Here is a 27388-nt window from a genome sequence, read left to right on the forward strand (position 1 = left end):
ATATCTGTTTTAATTTCTTGTTCAGTAGAAAATGAATACACGTTAACAAAGTTATGTTCTCCTCTGCTAAGAAGAGGGAAAAAATCTATTTGGACAGAAAAAGGATAAACTATTTGAAGATGTATTATTCATCTCTGCATGTATCACAGTCCCTGAAAGGACCTTCAATAAGCAAACTTAATTTGCAGAATAAACTCGCAGTGGAGGCCAGTAGAGGCGGTATATAGCATAACCACCCCCCCACCCCATCCAAAGGAAAAGAAAACGAGAAACAGACTGACAGACTGAAGTTACACAATAGCAAAATGGAAAGGTTTCATCAAAAGAGCTGAACTTGAGAAAAACTTTAGGGAACTAGAAGATTTGGGGAAAATTTTGCTTTTTTTGTGTTCTGTGTTCAAAAGATCTGACTAACTAACTGGCTTTAGCCTCATATTGGACTTCAGCAAGATAACCTATAGATGTAAACTGAATTTATATTTCTCTAAATGTACTCATCGGTAATATCTAGGTTCATTCTGTCTGACGAGGTTTTAACACCACTTAATCACTGTTGGCAACACAGTTTATAAACCAGTCCCCCAAATTCATTTCATAACCACTTTGAAAGGACTATCATTCCACTGTGTAGAAATATCCCATTACACACTAGAGCAGTACATTTAAATCACAGAATAACTTTACCCCCCCAAAGTTAACAAACTAGTTACCAAAAACTGATGTTTCAAATAACACCTGCCTATTAAAATTATGAATTATTTTCTATTATTTGGGCATTACTTGAAAAACTTGGTAATTTAGACAGGAAGCAATGGGTTTATTCATATATTCTACTTATCTAAAGAAATACTGAAACACAAGAGGATAATTATTGTAGAATCATTATCTCAGCCTCTTCAAATAACTTCCAATAGTTTTATGAAAATAATGCTTCAAATCATGCCATAATCCTATCCAAAGGCCATAACATAAATGTCAACTGAAAATATGTATGGCATTAACTTGACTACAATGCTGGTTAACAGGTGAAGCCACACACAGAACTGAAACTGGCTTGAATTTTACTATATAATCATTCTTGTATTGTTATAAAAATACACTTGGGCAAGTAGTGGACTGACTCCAAGTACAGAACACCTCATGGTTCTTGTTAGAAAGAGTAATGTATACACAGGCCAAGTCAAACCTCTAAATTTTATCCCCATGATACCTGAGAATATCCTGATTAAATTAAAAAAAGAAAAGACAATGTCTAGATAACTAATACATCTTATTATTTTGAAAAAGGCTCATCATTAAATGATAAATTCATCAATACAAATTTTTTCATGTGGCTCTGTGATGGCATAGTTAAATAAATTTAAAATAGCATCACTTATCTCATCTTCCAAATTAAAAAACGGAAACCAGTGATATTAAAAGTATTCTTATGACAAATATCTAAGAAGATAAATAAACGTACCTCATATTCACTGGAATCAATTAATAAAGCGCTATTTTGTAAGGTTCCATTTGAGACTAAAATAGAAGATTAAAATAAGGATCGACTAAAATGAAAAACTGTACTAACAGATTACCTTTCAGAAGTTTTCAATTAATCTCTGTATACCTGCTTTTACATGTAAACATATATATTCAATATTAACTGTAACACTATGAACAAAAACACTTAAGCCTAGTGGTGCAGAATGGGGACTGTACCTCCATTCCCATCATGCTGGCTGTTTAATCTGCGGCAAGTATTTAACCTGTTCATCTATCAGTTTTATTCTGTTAACTGAGGATCATCAAAGCACCTCTCTCTTAAAGCTTTTTGGGGTGATATTGAATGAGATAAGGCACCTCAGTAACTAAACGGAGCCTGGCGTGTACTGCATAGGTAGGCCCTCTGAGAGCACACAATGAAGATTAGAACACTCCAGGCTCAACCGGGTATATGGTGCCATGGCTATCCTTGAATACTATTACATTTGGGCCTGTAACTTGTAAAACTTGCTCTTAATGAATGAGAAAAAAAACCTAGGTTTTAAAATATCACATTCACTTCCAGAGCAAAGTTTCATGAGGAAAAAAAAAATCCCCTATTTGTAGTATACATGGATGGATATCTATGTAACTGGGAAGTGGATCAGAAATAGAAAAGATTTTTACAAACTCAGAATTTTAAGGAACCCAAGTGATGACTTATTTTTCAGTCCATTTGAAACTGTGGCCTGTTCCCTGCAAAAGAAGGCAGAACACGCGTAACAAAATTGTATAAGATTAGAACGACTGAGTTTGAAGACTAAGAGAGAACAGGGAAATAATCAAATTAACTTGTGTTTTACAAGAGTTGAAAGTGTCTTATTTAAGGCCACAAAGGTAGTTTGTGGAATAGCCACAAATATTTTTATGTCACCAATTCTCTCCACTCTGTCCCAGGCGAGTACTAGACAAAGCCTGCAAGTAAGCAGGTTGATGGTAGCAAATAGGCTCATAGCAAATGAAAGTACAAGGATCGCATCCCCAGAATATCCTGATATTCAGTATGATGAACACTTTTCTGGCATCAAGAGAGTTTATTAATCTAGGGTGCAGGACATACAATGGTGGAAGTGGGTAAAAACTACTTTCTACCCTTCACCTACAAAGAAATCCTCAGAGCTGACATAAAAGATCCCCATTCTCATCACATTGACTTGACTCTGGTTCATATTATTAGTTACTGCTTTTAATATTCAAGGCTCAGAGGTTTTCACAGACCTAAGCCTGTTTGGTGTACTTTTGTAACAAGGAGAGATTTGGAGAGTAGAGGTGTTAAGTGAAAGACATAAAAGTGTGATTTTATTTTACCCTGGTTTAAGACTTCTACTGACAAGTACTCTAGCAGGAGTCCATCATTCTTTGTGAGGATATGTGCAACTCGAAATGCTTTGCTTTATTATCTTGGAGCAATGTACTTCTATGCTAAGAGTTTCACTCTACACCTTTTAAGATGGTACTCTATTTCCAACTTTTGGATGGGATAAGACATGTCCCCATACTCCACAAACCTGCAGCATGACCAGGGAATTACCTTAATAACTATCCCAGCCAGAGGAAAACATTTATACTCTGCTGACCAATCTAAATATTGAAAAGTAAACTAATTCCTGTAAGAAATCTAGTATTTAATAATTATAAATAGAAAGAAGAAATCCATATAACCTGTAAACCCTTAAAATTCTCTATTTTTTCAACTGAGAATTAATGCTACATCTGCACACTAATCTGAAGTTCTATTCTACCTTCAGGATAGACAAAAGTTTCTGTTAACCAGCTATCTCTGCTGGACAAGTGCCATAATAAGTATGATAATACACACCAAAAACCACCATGAAATCTCAGGAACAGGATAAGAAGTAAAAAAAAAAAAAAAATGCGTGAAAGACATAGAAGGCATACCAGATTAAAGTTATTTGACAGTATTGCCCAATGGTGGACAGAAGTCACCATTTTGGATGTAAAATCTTGTAAGCCAGGATTTTATGTTATTTTGATGTCACATCATCAAAGTAGAGCTTTATGTGTTTTTGAGACCAATGGTTAAAAATGTAGTTCTGTATATTTAAGCTCATGTATTCTCTCATTAGGACTTAGAGGAAAAAAACTACACATTTATAAGATTTCAAATGTTTTCCATTTAATAAATGATTTATTTGTACTAGTCCTTCGTAGTCAATCTTCATATTCACATTTTTATTTCAACAACAATCATCTCAGACACGCCTTCTAACAAAACTGACTTAAAATATTACGACAGGAAACTATGCCTTCAGGAGCATGTTTATTGTGTTTGAGATGATACATCAGGTGCTCTCTGAGCTACAAAGGGTAAAAGGAAATCCTCTCGTTACAAACTGACAAAGGTAAAAGGTAAAACATTTTTCACAACAGCATGAACCACATACTCAGAAATAGATCTGGGTTTAATACAAATGACATAATTCCTAATCATCTACGGCTACTTTTATAACTTCATACAGATAATGAATTAGGCTAAAATGCACTATAATATTTGGTAGACTTCAGGACCAGTATCCTTAGTACATCACAAAATACATTTTGATATCCCAAAGAAGCAAGACTTGCAAGTAGGCATTTTAAACAGAACTAATCTACAGCTACAAAGTTCTACTCTTGATAGCATTTACCTTTTTGGGGAGTCTCCCAGTCTCCAAAGGATAAAAGCAGAGAGTAGAATCAGTATAACATATACACAGAAGTCCGTATTGTAAAGGCTATAAAGATTTGCAGCACAGTGGGAAGATGCCTTCTGCTCCTTCACACTGCATACAAATTATGTGAATTATGTTGCGTATCGCTTGGTCCACTGTCTGGCTATCCTGTCATGTTCTGCTCTGTTGGTCAAATACTGAGTGGCTATGCTTCCAACCAGAGGATCCGCTGGAAAAGTGGAAAGAACATTAGAAGATATTATACAGTGTCTGAACGGTTCAGTTCTAGCAGTCTATGGAACTGAAATGTTGATTTTTCAGCAGCATCTTAATATATAATGGCTAATTTCTCAAAAAGAAAAATGCTTAAAAGTAACATAATCATCTTTATATTTTAATATTTAAATTAGAAAAGCCTATTTAAAAATAAATAGTTAATAAAGCTGATTTTTTAAAATGTGTACATCTTTAATATATAAAAACTATTTTTCACCCTTAGCATTTTACCAAAGAATAAGTGTGCCAGTATTTGTCTTTCTATGGATACTTAAAAATTAATTTTTCCAAATGCAGATCCTATGATGCAAAGCTTTTCAGAATGAAATATTTCTTTCATTCTGTACAATAATATGATTTAAATCGTCATCCTTACCTCCATTTGAAAACTTACTTGCCATTTTGTTTTAAATAATATTCTGAGCGGGAGATTGAATCTGAGATGTAAATTTTATTTTGAGCTTGTTTTTCAAGAAGGTCCACCATGTACACGTGGTACAAAATTTGAAGCACATCAAACAACAGTCAGTAAAATGCAAAAAACCTCTCTTCCTTCCTGCCTCCAACTATTCAGAAGTTTCTCTTCCTGGCAAACGATTTATACCGTTTATAGCATCTCTACCCAGAGACATTATATATATTTATAAGCATTTAGAATATTGTTGTTTTGCCTATTTTTCAGTGCTGTGCTTTTTTAGCCTAATGTATCTTCGAGAGTTTTCTCCATTAATTCACGCAGAGCTACCTCTTTAAGTTATATCCTCTATTAATGGACATGTAGGTTGTTTACAATCTTTTGCTTTAATAAGTGATGCCACAATGAAAATCCTTCTACACATCCCTATACTATCTATCACTCTATCTATGGTACATGTACAACTGCTAGGTCTAAGATAACAGTAATAGCCTTTGGTGGTTGATTAAATATTTAGAAAAAATAAGTCAATTTCTTTACAAAATGACCACTTAGTAATATATCACATGTGAAATCCCACGCCTAAACATTACTTTTTCAAGTCAGCTACCTACTTGAAAGATCGTGTGTGGCAGTTAAGCATTTCTTAAAAATTACACACTAATGACTTTATCCCTGAATTTTAATAGTCATAATCTAGTCTAACTCTCTCATCAGTTATCATTTTAATATCCACTATTACCACATCTAATAAAACTAACCATAATCCAAAAAGGGAGAACAAGAACCCTTTCACTGCTGAGCAGCTGACTGCATTCAAGCACATGACAGAATGAAAGGAGCAAGAGAAGGAGGCCATGGTGTCAGCAACATCACTCTCATCAGAAGTGGTTTGTACAACTCCGTAATTCAGAAAATAGGGAGTTCATCAATGACAGCGAGAAATAATTACAGGGTAGTATGCCATTAACAAACTAAAGGAAGTTATTGTGAAACTTTTGGTCTATTCTAATTGGAATGGCATTGATAAGCTTCTCACAGTGTTTTTTGCTGATCCTTCTACCAACAGCATTTACTTCTCAAATTCACCTTAAGCCTTAAGCTAACTGAGAAAAATGCACCGATTTTTGGAGCCTCACTGAATGTGTTAATAAAAATCTACTTACCAGGGTTGCAGTCTGTCAAAAGAGAACAAATTGACAGCAAAACCTTTGAAATAGTCAAAGCAGGACTCCAGTTGTCTTTAAGGATGTCCAGGCAGATGACTCCCTGACTATTGATGTTGCAGTGATAGATTCTGGTGCGGAAAGTAACCTAAGGGCAGCAACATTAAAAACAGATAAGCTTTATTGCCAACCAAAACTCTCACTAGCAAAAGTGAAATGGAACATATTACAGATCATAGCAAATAGCATATAATTGAAGAGCTAATCAAACATTAGTTTTAGTAATAGCAAAATTAAATGATTTTATTTAATTCAGTTGCAGGAAATTTTGTTCTTATCCAGTATAGCAGGAACTACATTGCTTTTAAAACAAAATGAGGTGCAGAATTGTTTAAATAAATGATACAGTAATTCAATATGTGTATGTGTGGGCATGTATACATACACCCCTGTTTAAAAATAAGAAATGAGGGAGAATAGAAACGCTTTGGTGCTAAAGGTGAGAGAAAGTAGTGAAGAATTTTTTAAACATAAAACTAAAGTTACACTAGTTAGTAAAAAAAGGCCATCAACTCAACTAATCTCTCGCAATATGTCAAAAAATACTGCACAAGGTTGGTGAAATCACCAGTGTTTCTATTTCTCAGACTTTAATTTCCCCAAATGGCTCACTGTCTTGTTAGAATAAGACAGTCATACAAAACAAGTAAGGTCTTCAACTACTGAATAAATTCAACCATTATATCCTCGAAATATGTGGAAAAAAAGAGAATAAATCATAGAAACAAATACTGGCAAATTTCAAAACAATCACAAACACAAGTTCAGTGGTTAATTTTTAATTTGGAACTGCAAAATAGAAGATAGTTCCCAAACCCTTGGAACTAGCAATGTACTGTGATCTCCCAAGCAGAGTCTGGGAAGAAAATGGTTAAAGCCCTCAAATGTGTATTTCTGATAAGGATGCATGATTAAAAACAAGAAAGCAACCATTGGTGTAGTGGGGAAGGAGGAGGAAGAGACTACAGTAGTACCCATTTTATCTACATTTTTACCTTCCACGGTTCCAGTTTTAGACCCCTCAGGTCAACTGGGATCCAAAGATATTATACGCAAAAGTTCAGAAGTAAACCATTTGTAAGTTTTAAACTGCGCTGTTTTGAGTAGCTTGATGAACTCTTGTACCGTCCCGCCCTGCCTGGGTGTCCAGCATAATCCTGCCCAGTCACAGGCTACTAAGTAGCATCTTGGTTATTAGCTCAACTGCTGCAGTACTGCAGTGCTTGCGTTCAAGTCACCCTTACTTTATTTCATAACTGCCCCAAAGCTCAAGAGCAGTGATGCTGGCAATTCAGATCTAGAAAGAGAAGCCATGAAGTTCTTGTGTTGAGTGAAAAGATGAAAGTTTTCAATGTAATAAGGACAGGAAAACAAATTCTACTCTGAGGTTGCTAAGATCTATGTAAGAATGAGACTTCTATCCATGAAACTGCAAAAAAAAAAGAAAGAAAAAAAATGGAGGAGGAGCGGGGGGGGGGGGGGGGCGGGAACTTGTGCTAGTTTTGCTGTTGTACCTCGAGCTGCAAAAGCTACAGCCACAAGTGTTTAAGTTACAGTGGAAAAGGCAGTGGAAAATTTGTACACGAGATTTTGAGAGGGACCACAATCTCGTAACATTTATTATAGTATACTGCTATAATTGCTCTAATTTTATTATTAGTTATTGTTAATTTCTTACTGTGCCTAATTTATAAATTAAACTTTATCATGGGTATTTATGCATAGGAAAAAACAGCATTATATAGAGTCTGGTATTATCTGTGATTTCAGGCATCCACTGAGGGTCTTGGGATTCTGCTTCTGAGGATAAGAAGAAACTACTGTATATAATTCTAGAACTGTTCTAACACAGTACATGCTAGTTACACAGAACTCCTAAAATGTGGCTGATAAGAAATAAGCTGGGCTAAAAGTATAAAATACACACTAGATTTCAAAGACTCAATACCAAACAGAGAATGTAAAATAGGGCATTCATGATAATTCTGATTACATATTGAAATGACAGTATTTTTGGACATGCTGGATTAAGTAAAATGTTATTAAAATTAATTTCACTGTTTCTATCAAAAATTACATATGTAGCTTGCATTATATTTCTATTGGCTCTGCTCTAGAATATGGGAATAACATATGTTCGTATCATTGACAGCTGACTACTCAACAGAGAGCTTACAAAAAAACATGATTAATATTTTGAATACTTTCAGCTTTTAAACCAATGAACAGAAAAGAATTAAATTTCTATTATTCTTCAAGAAGTTCAACACCTTATCTGAACTTCAAAAATAAGCAGAACTGTAGAGAAGCAATTATACCTAAACCAAGATAACAGCAGAAGTTTTATTCTTTTTCACTTGTCCAGCTATAGATCTGAAGAATGCTTCAAAATACTATATAAGACATCTTAGGGAAGAGGAAGGAATCAACATTAAAGGGTAGAAAATAAAAATATTGAGACTTTAGCAAAAAAATTAACATGCTAAGTTAATAAACACTGTATTAACCAAAACCATGACGACAAATCATATATATGTAACTATGATAGTCAATTTCTATTTTCATTAAAAGATGCTAAGAAAAATGTGTTTTCCTTTAACAAATTTTCCCTCATGTATAAAAACAATTTCATAAAAACTAAATCTTGTAAATTTTTTCCGCTAATTTTTCTACCATGTTAAAACCAATTTCCAATATGAAAAATGAGGCAAGTAGAAATAAGCATTACTATAGATACAGTCATGAGCTATTTTACTAAGGTTTTGCTTTTCTGTATCATACAGGAAACTTAAGGACTTAAGGCAAACTAAATAGTTAATGATATGCTGGAATTTAACATGTGTCATTCTGAGTATGAATACAATCTTCAGTTTTATTAACATGAGGGTTTTGTCCTTTTCTTTGGCTGATCTATCAAGAAATACTCGACATACTGGAGAACATTAAATAAAACAATCAGTTAAAAATCTTAGATGTTGATGGGACCACTTAGTAAAGCACTCAAAAACTGACAGCTATAGCTGTGAGCAAATGTCTGTAGGTGGTAAGGAACCCTGGTATCTGCAATTTGAGGTAAATACCACTAGGTGGAACTGTTGTTACCTTGTTCAATGAGGGAATACAAAAAAATTATTTTTACACACACACACATAACACGCAGGCATGTGAGCATAGGCTCTAAATCGCTATACATATTTTAAATAATGGAGGGAATGTAAGGAGCTACATTGAAAGGAAAAACATTTCATGAAAGCTGGCTTAACATTTCTCTATAACATCTTGTAAGTCTAACTAGAGCATAATTAGACTCACACTTAATACTGATGGTAAAAACTGCTAGCTTGACCATTTTATAGGGAGAAGTTAGAGGAAGAAGCTAGTCAAGTTTAAGACTGTAAAAATAACTGTCAGTCATTAGAAGACACAAGTCAACCCTTTTCGCTGGTATCCACATAATTCATATTTAGCCTATCTCATTCTCTCATAATTCTCACTCAGCCTCTCGCTTTCTCATTAATGCATCATACTTACAGTGGGCACAAAATAAATATATTAAATAGTATTAGTTCCCTCTTCTTTGCTATAGGTTTCCAGTTTTTGCTCATCTATAAAGATAGGGTATTCAGCAAAAAATTTAAGATACCTAACTCTTATTTCCAGAAGCTGTCAAACTTAACTTTTATCCCAATATGTTTCTTAAGTAAGGTGCTTATGATATTTTCTCTCATACCATAATTTATTTGCTTATTGATATGCAAAGTGGCATACCTTTATTTACATTTAACACACTCTCCACTGATTGTATGCAAAGTTATTTGTAAAACACAGAACTCAATTACTACATTTTAAAAATCAAGAGTTCCACATAATCCATGAAAAACAGTTTCATCCACACATTAACTCTTATGATAACTGATTCTGGAAAAGAATAAGTATTAAAGAACGCAATTCTAGGTTCTTACCTTTGGTGGCTTAAATGGATAATCGGATGAAAATGTGATATCCAGAAAAAACACACCACCTTCATATACAGAACCTGGTGGACCAAGTATAGTCGATCTCCATTCATAAATGTTATCTCCTTTAGGCCCAGCACTATTTAAAAGAAATTAAAAATCAATGTGTGTACCTGTGATCTATGAATGTTAGCATCTTAAACCAATTAAGTATCAAAGGTAAATTAGAAACCTAGAACAGTACGAGATAAACATAAAAGAAATAAGCCTCAATCAACTTGTGCAGGGATGTGTGAATAAACATACTTGGAAATAGTTCTAACTTATATAGAAAAATCACAAGAATGAAGAAACTTTATCCAGAATCCCATTTTGCTCATTTGCTTTAGTCAACTCCTTTTCTCTTTCTCCATCTCCCCCTTCTAAAATACACACACACACATACACACACACACACAAAGTGCTTTTTTTCTAAGCCATTTGAGAGAAGTTGAATGTATCACAGTCCTTTCCTCATAAATATTTCAGTATCATTTCCTAAAACACCTAATACAACTGCAATATAGCTACAACTTCAATAAAAGTAAAATCTGCACAATACCTACAATCTGCAAAATAATGTCAACTGACCCAATTATGCCTTTAAAAAAACCTCAATTTTCCTCCAGATACAGGATCCCAGTCTTGAGATCGACCATCTATGTCCAGTGTCTCTAGTCTCCTTTAACATAGAGCCTTTCAGCCTTCCTTTGCCTATTACAATATTTAGCATTTTTGAAGAATACAGTTCTTATTTTAATAGAATGCTCATCACTTTGAACTTGTCTGGTGTTTTCTTACGATTATATGCAGGTAGTACATTCCTGGATAGAAGAGAACATAAGTGATGCTGTGTTCTTCTCTCAGGGTGTCATATCCAAAGGCACACTGGTGATGTTAATTTTCATTATCCAGATCAAGTACTATGCGATTGCAACCAATAAGCAGTCTTTGGAAACTCAGTGTGTGTGCTCAGTTGCTTCACGCATGTCCGACTCTTTGTGACCCCACAGACCATAGCCTGCAAGGATCCTCTGTTCATGGGATTTTTCCCAGCAAGAATACTGGAGTGGATTGCCATGCTCTCCTCTAGGCAATCTTTCTGACCCAGGGATTGAACTTGTGTCTCCTGTGTCTCCTGCATTGCAAGTGGATTTCTTTACTGCTTGAACCAACAGGACGGAAGCCTAAGACTGTGCAAACACCCCACTCTTCATCAGCACTTCTACCCTAGATTTAACATCGACTTGTAATTCCTGGCTAAAGTGAACTTTACTATGACAGTGATAAAATCATAATTTTCCAATGTCAGCATTTCCTTCACATTTACCAGTTGGTGCTTGAACCCTCTCCTCCCCTATCTGTATGAACATGTGTATTATTGGTGAAGTCTCATGGATTCCTATCTTTTTTCCTACATGATTTAGAATTCTTACTGCATTTAATTATTTTGATGCTCAAATTACCCCAGATTTGGCCAATGGGAACATCTTCAAAATGACCCCTGTATCCTTATCATAGGCCACCATCATTTTGGGGGAGGCATTTTCTCACTTTTTAGCATTACAGTATGTTCCAGGCTCCCATCCTTGGAATCTGCTACTTCTTCAAGGAGCCCTGGTTCCCTTTAGTGCAAATGTATCTCAAGGTCTGAGTGCTAGGTGGTGCTAAATCCCAAGTACATTACGTTGTGTTCAACACCATCATTTCACTTATAAACTACAATGACAGATAATGCAAATAAAATCTAAACTCACAGTACTTTTCAAATTTACCTTACAGACTTCTATTTTTCTCTTACCTTATAGACTAACTTAACTTTCTGCACTAAAGTATATATAATGCTTTTCTTCTTTCAGCGACCATCAGCTTAGAAATAATCTGCATCTTTGATTTAAAATAAGTGCAAACCAGCATTGATAAAGCAATGACATTAAGGACATTCAAACACACATTAAAAGATGTGACCATATCTTAATTCTGTAAAACATACACTGTAGACTGTAAACATTAAGTAAGCAATGCTATCAATAATCACTCTGAAAACAGTTCATACAGAAAGGGTGTAGAAAACTTGATGGTACAATCAAAATGTTTATAGTATGTTTCAAAAACCTATTTTAAAGGTAGATATACATGGACTATAAAATCTTACTATTATGGCCTATTTACAAAAAATATATTTTTGAAAAATATTATTTTCTAAGTTTGAAGTATACACAACAACTGAAGCTAATCACAGTAATGGCTCACTGTTTGGTAATCATTTGAGAATCAGGTATACTCCCCAAGGGAATTTTCGCTCTAACTAAGAAGATACATAATGAAGTACCAGTTTTGTTTATAAAAAGAAGACAGTTTAACCTGATTCAATGACATTTCCTTTTCTAAGTTAATTTTTCCCTTGATGACTCAAAGTAATCATTATAAAACTATAGTGTGGGACTTTTACAGTATAGCTGCTTTACTAAGCTGCTTCTAAACCATACAAGTTCTCCACACACTGACAATAATGACGATGCAGCAGCTAAGGTTTACTTCATAAGAAGCCAAGCATTTTTCAAAGCACCATAGTACACATCTCACTGAATTCTCCTTACGAATCGATAAAACATACTATTATTATATCACTATTTTTTAGATGAGGAAACTAAAGTTCAGAGAGTTAAATAACTTTCCATATATCCCACAGCTACAAAATATTCTGATAGAATCTGGACGAAATCTGAATAAATATTGACTTCAATGGTTTTGCTATATGTATATTTCTTCTTATAATTTCTGTGCTACTATGTGTAATTTAATCTTCAGTCAAATTTCACAAATATTTGGGGAGCAATCTCCAAAGAAACTCAATATCCTCAGCGGTACTCTTTGGTTTTTGGCAGAATCATATTATGCTTGAGATGGCTGGGGATTACTATATTTTGGTGATTCATAGAATTTCAGCATGAAAAGGATCTGGTTGAAGTTCAACCCCTCCTTTTACACTTGAAGAAACCAATTCACAGAAAGTAAGTCATCCATCTCAAATCCTCTCTTCCAGGTGGTAGAAGAGCTGGGACTCCCACAGCAAATTCTTGGTTCTTAAGTTTGCTTTCTTCTCAGTTATGCTATTTCTGCTACAAGACACTAAGGACCTGGTTATGACAGCAGGATATGAAATGTGGTTTTCCCCACTGTCTTGGTGGAGAAGGAAATGGCAACCCACTCCAGTATTCTTGCCTAGAGGATCACATGGACAGAGGAGCCTGGTGGGCTGCTGTCTACAGGGTCGCACAGAGTGAGACACTACTGAAGTGACTTAGCATTCATGCATGCATTGCAAAAGGGAATGGCAACCTACTCCATAATTCTTGCCTGGAAAATCCCAGGGACGGATGAGCCTGGTTGGCTGCCATCTATGGGGTCGCACAGAGTAGGACACGACTGAAGCGACATAGCAGCAGCAGCCGCCACCACTGTCTTGGAGTAGATCTAGTACGGCTGTAGCTCATGGTTGTGTTCTAGGAACACCTAGCCTAAGGTGCAGGACTTAAAAGAGATGTGGGTTCCATCCCTGGGTTGGGAAGATCCCCTGGAGAAGGAAACGGCCACCTACTCCAGTATTCTTGTCCTGAGAACCCCATGGACAAAGGAGCCTGGTGGGCTATGGTCCATGAGGTCACAAAGAGTCGGATACGACTGAAGCGACTTGGCAAAGCACAAGGTTAAGTTAGGGCTAAAATTCAGCCCTTGTTGGCTGCCCTATCTGGATTAAGGGCCTCCTTTCCCTTTTCCTTTCTCACAAAGGTGTCACCTGCTAACCAAGATGTGGGTTAGTGGGGAGGTAGATGGGGCTGGGGGGGAGGGGGGAAGGTGGTGGGGGCGTGCTGGATATATGACTGACTTCAGTCTAATTCAACCACAACATTTTACAGGCTAGTGGTTGACCTGCCACCGAGGCATCATAACTGAGTAGAAAAGGGGTGCTAAATGCTGGCAATCTCAAGACAGGTCCTAACGACACCTTTCTACTAGTTCTTAGTCTCTCTTTTCCAAAAGAACAACACTCCAACAATTCTATACTCCATCCTGGATCATCAGGTTTTCCCTCTCTGTTGAATCGTGCCTACAAGAATACTAAGATGCCATTTCCTCAATCCTTAAAAGCCAACCTTGATTCCTCTACCGCTTCCAGCTCTCATTTCAATGACCTCTGAGTGGCTCTTATCCCACCACCGAAACAGCTCTCATCCAAGGTCACCAATGACCTCATCACTAGATCTAATGCTCATTTCTCAATCTTCATCTTATTTGACACAGTTAGTCACTTCTTCCTCCTTGATATACTTTCTCTGCTTCATTGTACTTACTGGTTTTCCTTCTAACTTTCTTGGCCCCTCCTTCTCAATCACTAAATGCCATTATCACTATGGCAATCACCATTGCCATTCCTTACCTCCCTAACTTCTAAATATTGCCAGTCCTTCAGAGCACAGTCCTTAAACTTCTTCTCCTTTCTACCTACATATACTCTTTTGTTGATCTCCTGCTATTTTATGGCTTCCAACAGCAACAGTAAGCTCTGAACCCACCAATTTGTATCCCCAGCCTATATTTCTATACTGATTTTCAGAGCTATAAATCTAAATGCCTACTAACCAGTCTTTATTTTGAAATCTAATATTTTGAAAAGTTTAACATGCCCCAAATTGAATCCCTGATCCTGATTCCTCTTACAAGTTTCCCTACTTTGGCCGATGCTCAGGGCAAACGCCTAGACCCCACCCTTGACAGCACTCATCTCTACCCCACATCTGTAAATTCCATTGGTTTTATCTTCAAAACACACCTCAAATTCTACTACTTCTCCCTATCACCTCAACCTTGACTGAAAACACCAGCATCCTTTCCGCAGGTTAACTACAGTAGCCTCCTTGTTTCCCTCTGAGACCCTAAGCCCCACCACGGTAGTCTATTCTCAAAGACAACCAGACAGAGTGATAGTAAATCAGATCACATAACTGTGGTCAAAACCCTCCATGATAATAAGGCTTACCTTCTTATTCTGTGTTAAAGTTCTATGACCTAAAGGCACTGTATCATTTGCTGCTATCCTTTTTATCTGCTCCTCTTTTCTTTGTTCAGCTGGCTATATAACTGTTTCTTCAACATATAATGTACATATCCACCTTGGGGCTTCTGCACCAGTGTCTCTCTGCCTGGAACGCTCTTCCTCAAATATGCACATGGTTTGCTCCACCACCTTCTTAAGGTCTTTGTTGACTCAAAAACCACCTTCTCAGTGAGGCTTTTCTTGGCCACTCTCATCTAAAATGTCACACACAACCTCCACACATTTCATCATTCTTTATATTTTTTTCCATAGCATCAATCAGTCTCTAACGTGTATTTTATCTATTCCTCTCACTTACTATTTATTGGTCTGTCTCCCACTAGAATATAAGCTCCCTGAAGCTGCAAGATGTGAACGAGGCTCTTTAATTTACAGTGGACTGGGTTTTTTATGCCCTGAAAAGCAGATGTACTTTAATCATTCAAAGTGACTAGAGTGTTATGCGATCTGCCCAAGGGGAGATGAAAGGCAGATCTTAGAGCATGTTTAATGGCAGGGGAAAGGGAAAGAAAAAAGGAAAGGAGAAAGTGAAAAAGCAACTTTTTCTTTATACAGGTATCCCCTACTTTTTAAAAATTCACTTTATGCCATTCTTATGCCACTTTATGCCTGCTCTTACGAAAGACCTGAGTGTTTTCATCAACCAAAAGAGACCTGAAGAGGATCTTTGCTTTTACAAAAAAAGGCGAGAGGTGAAAATAGCGACCAGTCTTCACTTGCATCTAACATGGAGGCGGCGCGTCCTGCGCAGTGAGGGCAGCACCAACAGCCTCCTTCCCCGGGGAACTACCCTCTGCATCTCAGCGTCAAGCCTCCGTAGCTCTGATCTGTGTGTCTGTGGGCGTCTGTGCTTTATTTTGATTTGTTTTGTGCCTTGTGAGCAAGACATGTCCTATGGTAGCTGCTTCTCCACTTGACGTCATTTAGGCTTACCAAAGGGCTCCTAGGAGCACTCTACTTTCAGATAGTGGGGTAAACCTGAATTAACTTCTGAAGAAAAGGTTCATTTACTTAGTAATTTACTGATACAGCAAAAGTAAAATCCATTTCAGTTCTGAGTCGAATTATGCAAAAGCAGAGACAAAATTAACAGGAACTTTGTTTACTGAAATCTCACTATTTGCTAACACCAAAAAGAAAGATGAATTGTTAAATTCCATAATTAAGGACTTAAATTTGTTTAAATACTATTAAGAAAATGAGAAGTACTTTCATTATACTGTTTTTCTCCTTTCCTCCCTTTGAATATCATGTTTCTCATAAGTTATTACATCTTCTACACAAAATAAACAAAAGTAAAAAGCAGGTAGAAAGTTAAGACAGAGTGACAAAGTTGCACCTGGGAATTTTCTGTTTCCAGCTGTTCTTATTGTTAACGATTGACATTATTTTAAACATTAGCAACAGGAAGACTGATCTTAGCAAAATCCATTTTCTCATTGCTTGAGTATTAATTCAGCAATTACTGTTTCTACAAGGGTCATAAACACTAGCCTTTCACAGAACTGGAGTGCCCTATAAGAAATTTCAAATGCTTAATAATAGATTCAATTTTATACATACTCTTTTTTAAAAAACACAATTCTTTTATCCACACAGCTTTTTAATTCCACACTAAGCCAAATGCAAAGATCTGCACTAAAAGCTATATGGTTTCTATCCCTATGGTAATCTTAAAATAAGCTGAATTAAATTCAAGGAGATAATATCAACAATGACAAGAGGGACATAACTATGAAAACTAGTATAATGGTGAGCGTCCTATTCTAAACCATTAAACTGGTAAAATAAATATACCTGCATGTAGTACACGTTTAAAATTTAAAAATTACAAATACAAAGTTCTCACTTAAGCATGGGTTTAATTTTATGTCTACAAGAATGAAAGAGCTTGAACTAAGATAACATGTTCATATAACCTGAATAGACCTATTTGAATAGACCTTATCCACCATGACTAAATTTTAAAACACATTAATACAAAATCTATCACAAATACAAATAAAATCAAAGAACTAAATAAATGGAGAATACTCTATGTTCATGGGTAAGAAAACTCAATACTGTCAAGATGTCACTTCTTTCCATCTACAGATTCAATGCAAATCATCAAAATCCCAGCATATTACTTGGTAGATATCAACAGACTGATCATAAAGTTTACATGAAAGACAAAGACCGAGGAAAGCCAACACAGTATCAAAGGAGAATGAAGTCAGAGAACTGACACTATCCAACTTCAAGACTTACTATACAGCAACGGTAATCCAGACACTGGGGAACTGGCTAAAGAATAGACAAATGGATTAACTGGACAAAAACAGAAGCCAGAAACACACCCACATAAAGTCGAGTGACCTCTGACAAAGGAATGAAGGTAATACAATGCAGCAAAGATAGTTTTTTCAAAAAATGGTGCTACCAACAACTGGAAATCCGTATGTTAAAAACAAATAAAATGTGGACACAAACCTTACACTCTTCACAAACATAAACTCAAAATGGATCACAGGATCTAACATAAAATGTAAAGACATCATTAGGGAATTCTAAATTAAAACAAGATACCACTACACACCTATATGAGTGGCCAAAATCCCAAACACTGACAACAACAAATACTGGCAAAGATGTGGAGCAACAGGAACTCTTATTAACTGCTGGTGGGGATGCAAAATGGTACAGCCTCTTCAGAAGGCAGTTTGACTAATTTCTTACACAACTAAGCATATACTCTTAGCAGACAATCCAGCAACTGTGCACCTTGGTACTTAGTGAGCTGAAAACTTATGTCTATACAAAAACCTGCACACGGATGTTTAGAGCAGCTTTATTCATAATGGCCAAAACTTTGAAGCAACCAAGATCATCTTTAGTCAGTGAATGGATAAATAAATTGGTATTAATATATTCAGATGGTAGAACATTATTCAGTGTTCAAAAGAAGTAAGCTATCAAGCCATGAAAAGACATAGAGGAAATTTAAATGCATATTCTCAGTGGAAGAAGCCAATCTGACTCATACGTGTTGTGGTCATCATTCCAAATATACGACACTCTGGAAAAATCAAAACTATGGAGTTTGTAAAAATATCAGTGGTCAGTTCAGTTCAGTGGCTCAGTCGTGTCCGACTCCCTGCAACCTCATGAATCACAGCACGCCAGGCCTCTCTGTCCATCACCAACTCCCGGAGTCCACCCAAACCCATGTCCATCGAGCTGGTGATGCCATCCAACCATCTCATCCTCTGTCGTCCCCTTTTCCTCCCGCCCCCAATCCTACCCGGCATTAGGGTCTTTTCCAATGAGTCAACCCTCGGCATGAGGTGCCCAAAGTATTGGAGTTTCAGCTTCAACATCAGTCCTTCCAATGAACACCCAGGATTGATCTCTTTTAGGATGGATTGATTGGATCTCCTTGCAATCCAAGGGACTCTCAAGAGTCTTCTCCAACACCACAGTTCAAAAGCATCAATTCTTCGGCGCTCAGCTTTCTTCACCGTCCAACTCTCACATCCATACATGACCACTGGAAAAACCATAGCCTTGACTAGACGGACTTTTGTTGGCAAAGTAATGTCTCTGCTCTTAAATATGCTATCTAGGTTGGCCATAACCTTCCTTCCAAGGAGTAAGCGTCTTTTAATTTCATGGCTGCAATCACCATCAGCAGTGATTTTGGAGCCCCAAAAAATGAAGTCTGACACAGTTTCCACTGTTTCCCCATCTATTTCCCATGAAGTGATGGGACCAGATGCCATGATCTTACTTCTCTGAACGCTGAACTTTAAGCCAACTTTTTCACTCTCCTCTTTCACCTTCATCAAGAGGCTCTTTAGTTCTTCTTCACTTTCTGCCATAAGGGTGGTGTCATCCGCATATCTGAGGTTATTGATATTTCTCCCGGCAATCTTGATTCCAGCTTGTGTTTCTTCCAGCCCAGCGTTTCTCATGATGGACTCTGCATATAAGTTAAATAAGCAGGGTGACAATATACAGCCTTGACGTACTCCTTTTCCTATTTGGAACCAGTCTGTTGTTCCATGTCCAGTTCTAACTGTTGCTTCCTGACCTGCATACAGGTTTCTCAAGAGACAGGTCAGATGGTCTGGTATTCCCATCTCTTTCAGAATTTTCCACAGTTTATTGTGATCCAGACAGTCAAAGGCTTTGGCATAGTCAATAAAGCAGAAATAGATGTTTTTCTGGAACTCTCTTGCTTTTTTGATGATCCAGCGGATATTGGCAACTTGATCTCTGGTTCCTCTGCCTTTTCTAAAACCAGCTTGAACATCTGGAAGTTCACGGTTCACGTATTGCTGAAGCCTGGCTTGGAGAATTTTGAGCATTACTTTACTAGCATGTGAGATGAGTGCAATTGTGCGGTAGTTTGAGCATTCTTTGGCATTGCCTTTCTTTGGGATTGGAACAAAGACTGACCTCTTCCAGTCCTGTGGCCACTGCTGAGTTTTCCAGATTTGCTGGCATATCGAGTGCAGCACTTTCACAGCATCGCCTTTGAGGATTTGAAATAGCTCAACTGGAATTCCATCGCCTCCACTAGCTTTGTTCGTAGTGATGCTTTCTAAGGCCCACTTGACTTCACATTCCAGGATGTCTGGCTCTAGGTGAGTGATCACACCATCGTGATTACCTGGGTCATGAAGATCTTTTTTGTACAGTTCTTCTGTGTATTCTTGCCACCTCTTCTTAATATCTTCTGCTTCTGTAAGGTCCATACCATTTCTGTCCTTTATCGAGCCCATCTTTGCATGAAATGTTCCCTTGGTATCTCTAATTTTCTTGAAGAGATCTCTAGTCTTTCCCAATCTGTTGTTTTCCTCTATTTCTTTGCACTGATCGCTGAGGAAGGCTTTCTTATCTCTCCTTGCTGTTCTCTGGAACTCTGCATTCAGATGGGAATATCTTTCCTTTTCTCCTTTGCTTTTCGCTTCGCTTCTCTTCCAAGCTATCTGTAAGGCCTCCTCAGACAGCCATTTTGCTTTTTTGCATTTTTTTTCCATGGGGATTTTCTTGATCCCTGTCTCCTGTACAATGTCACGAACCTCTGTCCATAGTTCATCAGGCACTCTGTCTATCAGGTCTAGACCCTTAAATCTATTTGTCACTTCCACGGTATACTCATAAGGGATTTGATCTAGGTCATACCTGAATGGTCTAGTGGTTTTCCCTACTTTCTTCAATTTAAGTCTGAATTTGGCAATAAGCAGTTCATGATCCGAGCCACAGTCTGCTCCCGGTCTTGTTTTTGCTGACTGTATAGAGCTTCTCCATCTTTGGCTGCAAAGAATATAATCAATCTGATTTCGGTGTTGACCATCTGGTGATGTCCACATGTAGAGTCTTCTCTTATGTTGTTGGAATAGGGTGTTTGCTATTACCAGTGCATTCTCGTGGCAAAACTCTATTAGCCTTTGCCCTGCTTCATTCTGTACTCCAAGGCCAAACTTGCCTGTTACACCAGGTGTTTCTTGACTTCCTACTTTTGCATTCCAGTCCCCTATAATGAAAAGGACATCTTTTTTGGGTGTTAGTTCTAAAAGGTCTTGTAGGTCTTCATAGAATCATTCAACTTCAGCTTCTTCGGCATTACTGGTTGGGGCATAGACTTGGATTACTGTGATACTGAATGGTTTGCCTTGGAAACGAACAGAGATCATTCTATCGTTTTTGAGTTTGCATCCAAGTACTGCATTTCGGACTCTTTTGTTGACCATGATGGCTACTCCATTTCTTCTAAGGGATTCTTGCCCACAGTAGTAGATATAATGGTCATCTGAGTTAAATTCACCCATTCCAGTCCATCTTAGTTCGCTGATTCCTAGAATGTCGACGTTCACTCTTGCCATCTCCTGTTTGACCACTTCCAATTTGCCTTGATTTATGGACCTAACATTCCAGGTTCCTATGCAATATTGCTCTTTACAGCATCGGACTTTGCGTCTGTCACCAGTCACATCCACAGCTGGGTATCGTTTTTGCTTTGGCTCCATCCCAGCATTCTTTCTGGAGTTATTTCTCCACTGATCTCCATTAGTATATTGGGCACCTACTGACCTGGGGAGTTCATCTTTCAGTGTCCTATATTTTTGCCTTTTCATACTGTTCATGGGGTTCTCAAGGCAAGAATACTGAAGTGGTTTGCCATGCCCTTCTCCAGTGGACCACAATCTGTCAGACCTCTCCACCATGACCCGTCCGTTTCAGGTGGCCCCACACGGCATGGCTTAGTTTCATTGAGATAGACAATGCTGTGGTCCGTGTGATCAGATTAGCTAGTTTTCCCTGTCGGCCGCCAACCCCCGGGCCCCCGGGCCCCTGGGCCCCGGCCCGGCGTAGCCCCTCTCGGCCTCCGCCCCTGGCCCCCGGCCCCCGGCCTGGCCTAGCCCCTGTCGGCCGCCGCCCCCGGCCCCCGGCCCCCGGCCGGGCTAGGTGGATACGGTTTAATGGGAAGGATGGGATGAACAGGCAGAACACAGAGGACCTTTAGGACAGTGTAACTATTCTGTACTGACTAGGTGTGCGCTCAGTCATGTCCAACTCTTTGTGACCCCATGGACCCCAAGGATCCCTGCCGGGCTTCTCTGTCCATGGAATTTCCCAGGCAAGAACACCGGAGCAGGTTGCCATTTCCTTCTCTAGCGATCTTCCCCACCCAGTAATGGAACCCGAGTCTCTTGTGTTTCCTGCATGGGCAGGTGGGTTCTGTAACACTAGTGCCTCCAATACACGGTGAACACATGTCATTATACATTCATCCAAACCCATAGTGAACCCAAGAGTGAACCCTAATGTAAACTAAAGATACTGAGTGATGACAAGGTATCAAATGTAGGTTCATTATTAACAAATGTACCAGTGTGTGATGAAATGGCAGTGAGGAAGCTGTGTATGTGGGGACAGCAGGTATTATGAGAACTCTCTGTACTTTCTACTCAGTTTTACTGTGAACCTAAAACTGCTCTAAAAATAAAGTTTATTGATTAAAAAAATACAAATAAAGTTAAGAACAAGTAAATGTTTCCATATTAAAGTAAGTTAGTAACCATTTCTTTAACTGTTGGTTTATGAAAGATTTCAAACTTAAAAAGGGATGCGAACCCTCCAAATCTGTTTTAAAATCAGTTAATTTGGAACTTGGATCACATTTTAGCCATATTAATACAACTGGTAATTTCAATGCTGGCTCATTAAGTCAGTTTAAACAATTTCCCCTATCTTTAAATGAAGTACTATATATGTGAAGATCCCAGACTTTTACTAATGAAGACATCAAGAATATCTATTATCTCCTCCAAGTTGTTAAGGCAAACACTCACCACCCTTTCTCCTCCTAGTCCCTTCTACTCTGTTGGCTGAAGACTATAGAGTTCTACCTTCCTTGGGACACTGGTTAGTGGAGTGTGGGGGAGAAGGTAATCTCAGCGATCAATGAATAACTCACTTTAACAAGGTTATCTATGGCGGTCAGGGCTTTGGGATATTCCTGGCATGTAGGAAAAATTTAATTACATTAAGTACTGTTGCTGCTGCTAAGTCGCTTCAGTCGTGTCCGACTCTGTGCGACCCCACAGACGGCAGCCCACCAGGCTCCCCCATCCCTGGGATTCTCCAGGCAAGAACACTGGAGTGGGTTGCCATTTCCTTCTCCAATGCATGAAAGTGAAAAGTGAAAGGGAAGTCGCTCAGGCGTGTCTGAATCCTAGTGACTCCATGGACTGCAGCCTACCAGGCTCCTCCGTCCATGGGATTTTCCAGGCAAGAGTACTGGAGTGGGTTGCCATTGCCTTCTCTGTACATTAAGTACATCAAATGCTAAATGGATATGTCTGAAGTAGACCAAGCAACCTTTGTATTGGTAAAATATGTCCCTAAAGGCAGAGCTGCTGCAGCAACACAGTAGCCACATGCACTGACTGAGCATTTGGCTATCGCTGATACAGCCGAGGGTCACTACATTAAATGCTGTGTATCTCATTTAAGCCTCACAACAACCCTGTGAGATAAGATCCCAGCTCCCCAAGTGAGAAAACCAAGGCTCACAGCAGGTAGGCAGCTCTGCCCAAATTATCCATGGCTAGTATGCAGGCAGACACACTGAGTCTATCTAGAGAGAATACAATCTTAACCATATCTTTATATTTCTTTTCAAACTTCAAATATTTGTTTTATAAGTCAGGTGCTACTCCTGACTGCTCTGGGAAAAGTCATATTTCTCTAGATGGAAAATGACTATGGGTTTACTATTAGGGAGAAATGATATAAGACAATGGGAAAGGGGAAATGGCTTAGAAAACTAAAATATACACCTAGCAGTCTGTCAGCAGTTCACAACTATCTTCCCATTCCCCATCCCCAGAAAGTTTGCCTCTTTCTGGTAAATTTAAAGCCTTGGGAAGTCTGCAGCATTGTTTATTAAGTCATATATTAAGTCATACTGTGTCTTGCTGACTATATGAATTCACTTTGAACCCAAAATATGTGCTTGAGCTTTTGCAAAAGTTTGCACACTTCACCACAGTTGACTCAATGGAGAAAACAGAAACAAAGTCATTCATTTATTTATTAAAGATTTGAGGGTCTTCTATTCTGTGCTGAGCACTTATGCAGAAAACTAAAGATATAAAGGCCACTGCCTTCAGGGGAATTACTACCTATCAGGGAATATAGTGAGTAACCAAATAAATGCACACATGTGTGCATGCACACACACACACACAAAGGAGTAAAAAATGTAATACAAAGGACAAGTATATTTGCTGAGTGCCAGGAGGATGTGACCGAGTTAGGAAGCATAGGGAAGATTCGCAGAGTAACCAATCTTTGAGATGATATTTGAAACACTCAGTGGGGGTTAACTAGGAAAAGGTTAAAGCAAAGAGCTGGGGAACACTAAACAGCATATGTAAATGCCCAGAGGTGTAAGGAGCAAGGTGACCGGCAGGGCCTGGAAACAAGTCTAGTGTGGTAGATGCAAAGAGAACAGGGGAGAGTGCAGTAAGAGGTGAACTGAAGAGGGAGCAGGACCCTGTTGAGCTATATTATAGACCCTGACATCAAAATATTTTAAGCAGGGGCAGGGGTGTCATACTACTATTAACATTTTGAAAACATTCCTCATATTGCTGTATGGAAAATGGTCTAGAAGAGAACCAGAAAGGCTATGTCAGCGGACTACTGTCTAATTCAGGTGAAGATGAAGGCAGACTGGACTAAAGCAGTATTAGATATTAGAGATAAAAAAGAAGACAATGGATTTGAGAGAGATTTTGGAAGTAAAAATCAACCAAACTTGTGTTTTTTGGAATACAGGAGGTAAGGGAGTACGAGATATCAAGAACAGTTCAGTTTTCTGGATGTACACCTGAGATGCATACATATACTAGGATAGAGACAATGGAAAAGAAAATGGCTTTGGACATGCTAGGATTAAGATGCCTTTGAGATATACAAGAAATACACGAGAAATAGATTTATCACAATGTCAAAGCCTTGTCTGTGTTAAGTATCTACAACTCAGAGTAGATACAAATTTCTGAGACCTGAGGACACAGATGGTAACTAAAGTCCTGCAGATGAGGATAAACCAGATTGTGGAAAAATACAGGGATGCAGAGATGATACTTAGAATGAGAAAACCACATATAAATCATGATAATACATAGCAGACCATGACAGGTATGTAATAGAGTGACAACAAAAGTAAATGGGAGCGAAGCGAAAGAGATTAATTACATGAAGAGTTATGGGGGGAAATGTGGCTTTGAAAAGGATGTTAGACTAGAGATGACTTCATCTGGTAAGAATATGGGGACCACACCAACTCACAGTGAGGAAAATAAAAATGTTAATTCGGAAAGATCTGTAAGACATGTTAAATAGGGTGGGTGGGGAACAAAAAAGAAAACAGAAAGTACAAAGCAATGGATACAAATACTTCTATTACAGGTATAAACTACAAAAGCTATCTGCATGTGCATATTGGCAATATAAACACTCTTTCTGGAAAGATATACAAGAAAATGCTAATATGGTTTCCTCTAAGAAGAATCTGGTGCTCTGTAGTAGAAAGGAAACCTACTTTTCACTGTATGCTCTTTTCTATTCTAAATTGTTTCCTATGTACAAAAAAAAAAAAAAAAATAGTTTTGCTGTTTTTTTTTTTTTTACTTAATTAAAAAACCAAGGGGGAAAAGAACAACCTAGGGAGTTTTATGTGACTAAAGTACCAAGACCACAGGAGAAAATCTAAACCACACAGGATTTTAAACAGGCAAAGTGAATTTCTATGATATGTTTGTTTTCCTCAATCCTAGCACTTGGGCACCTGAGATACCCTAATTCTGGAATAACAAAGATTTATTAAGAGCTTTTAGATGTCCTGGGCAGAATGACTTACCCTTTCTTAAGTAGCATCCTTGCCCCCATCCCTTGCACATTATCAAGTTTGGAGCAAAGCAAAAGAGAGATTAACATCCAAAATTAACCTACATTAATTTGTCCAAAGTTTGAGCTTTGCCAATATACTGTAAATCTGTATCATGTGTCAATCATATTTAACAGGATCATCTCATTTTAATTTACCATCCTCTACTGAATACTTTAGGACAGACTATGACTGGGTAAAATACAACTAACAAGTTAATAAATGTGCCAAGCTCTAGTCTAGTTTATCATGAAGGTTAAATTAAGCACAGATCTGTCTTTTAGTTTTTCTGTATGTTTTGTTTTAAAGTTTGAGGGCCAAGTATGAACTGTTTGTGTTGTACGCTCCATTTTCATTCAAAACTTCATGAAGCCCACACTGAATCCCTGACCTGAAAAAATCTTTCAAAATTAAATAAATCTATTTCCTGCTTATGTTCTGTTTTATGAAAGATCTTTTTCCTTAGTGGATAACGTAATTATAAAGCTTCATAACATAGGTAGTACACATAGATATATAACAGTAAGCAAGCTACTTTCAAAATTCAGTGCTAATGGCCCATTCTTGTAACATTTACTGAGCAGCCACTATATGCTGGGCACTGTTAGGTACTGAAAATAGAGTGATGAACAGAAAAGACATGATCTTTGCCCTCACAGAGGCTGTACAAATACTGCACAAATATCACAAAATTATGAACATGAAGTGAAAAGTGAAAGTGAAGTCGCTCAGTCGTGTCCGACTCTTTGCGACTCCATGGACTGTAGCCTACGAGGCTCCTGCGTCCATGGGATTTTCCAGGCAAGAATACTGGAGTGAGTTGCCATTTCCTTCTCCAGGAGATCCTCCCGACCCAGCGATTGAACCCAGGTCTCCCGCATCATAGGCAGACGCTTTACAGTCTGAGCTACCAGGGAAGTCTTGAAATATGAAACATGAAATAATGCTGGTTAAATGCAAAGTCACTTACATAAGCAGGATTTCTCCCCAAAAGAGTACTTAAAGAACTAATCCTTTGTTTTATGTTTTGTTTCTTCCTAACACATCTAGGGAATGGACCATATTTCTTTCAGTTAACACTGGTTCACTCAAGTAATAAACAGAGAGGGAGGGGAGGAACATTGTGGACTAAATCTCCCAGATGATTTTAATAAGCAACACTCTTAAGAACTACTAAATTCACCGATGGTATTACTATATCTGAAGCCATGGGTTGCAACCTTGGCTGCCAAGTGGAATCAACCGTGGAGCTTTAAAAATTACTGAACCCTAGGCTGTAGCCCCGAGAGATTTTGACTTAATCAGTGTGAAGTGTGGGGTGTGGCCTGAGCTTAAGAGAGATTTAAAAGGTCTTCAGGTGATATAAAGTGTAACCAAAAACATTCAAAAGGACTTGGGGGGGGGGGGAAGCTGATATGCAGGAAGAAAATACTCAGCTATAACATAATTACCTAGGCTCTGTACTCCTGTTGTGCAGACACGTGTTAACAGGCTACAGTAACTTCTTGCCAAAACTCATTACCATCTTGGATTATAGTGAATTTATGAAAGTAATGCTGCTCTGTTGGGCTCAGCCAGGGGCATGACAGCCTCCCTGGACAACTACCCCATCACCATCACCAAAAGCTACAAAGATAACCACCAAAATGTCTGCTAGTCGCTCAGTCGTGCCCAACTCTGCGACCCCATGGACTGTAGCCCACCAGGTTCCTCT

The 27388-nt window shown here is 38.0% G+C and overlaps 1 protein-coding gene across 9 annotated transcripts in view; it reads right to left on the reverse strand.

Annotated features, from left to right (window-relative positions):
• The window catches only part of UBE2E3 (ubiquitin conjugating enzyme E2 E3), a 109900-nt gene that overhangs the window by 11033 nt on the left and 71479 nt on the right, over positions 1-27388 (reverse strand). For 4 of the 9 annotated variants that reach the window (XR_014079812.1, XR_014079811.1, XR_014079814.1 and 1 more), the window contains exons 4-6: positions 10076-10208; positions 6054-6201; positions 4173-4425 (exon numbers count right to left, since the gene is read on the reverse strand). Coding sequence is in view for 3 of the 9 variants with exons in the window: in XM_081581039.1 (XP_081437165.1) it covers positions 4328-4425; positions 6054-6201; positions 10076-10208 (379 nt within the window). In the remaining 6 variants the exon portion in view is untranslated. Of the gene's footprint in view, positions 1-3788; positions 4426-6053; positions 6202-10075; positions 10209-27388 lie in introns of those variants that run through there. The other 5 variants (XM_081581039.1, XM_081581040.1, XM_081581041.1 and 2 more) reach the window with 2 other exon arrangements.

This window comes from Giraffa tippelskirchi, chromosome 3 (genome assembly GCF_054371585.1).
Source record: "Giraffa tippelskirchi isolate mGirTip1 chromosome 3, T2T-mGirTip1v1.2.pri, whole genome shotgun sequence".
NCBI classification, from domain to species: Eukaryota; Metazoa; Chordata; class Mammalia; order Artiodactyla; family Giraffidae; genus Giraffa; species Giraffa tippelskirchi.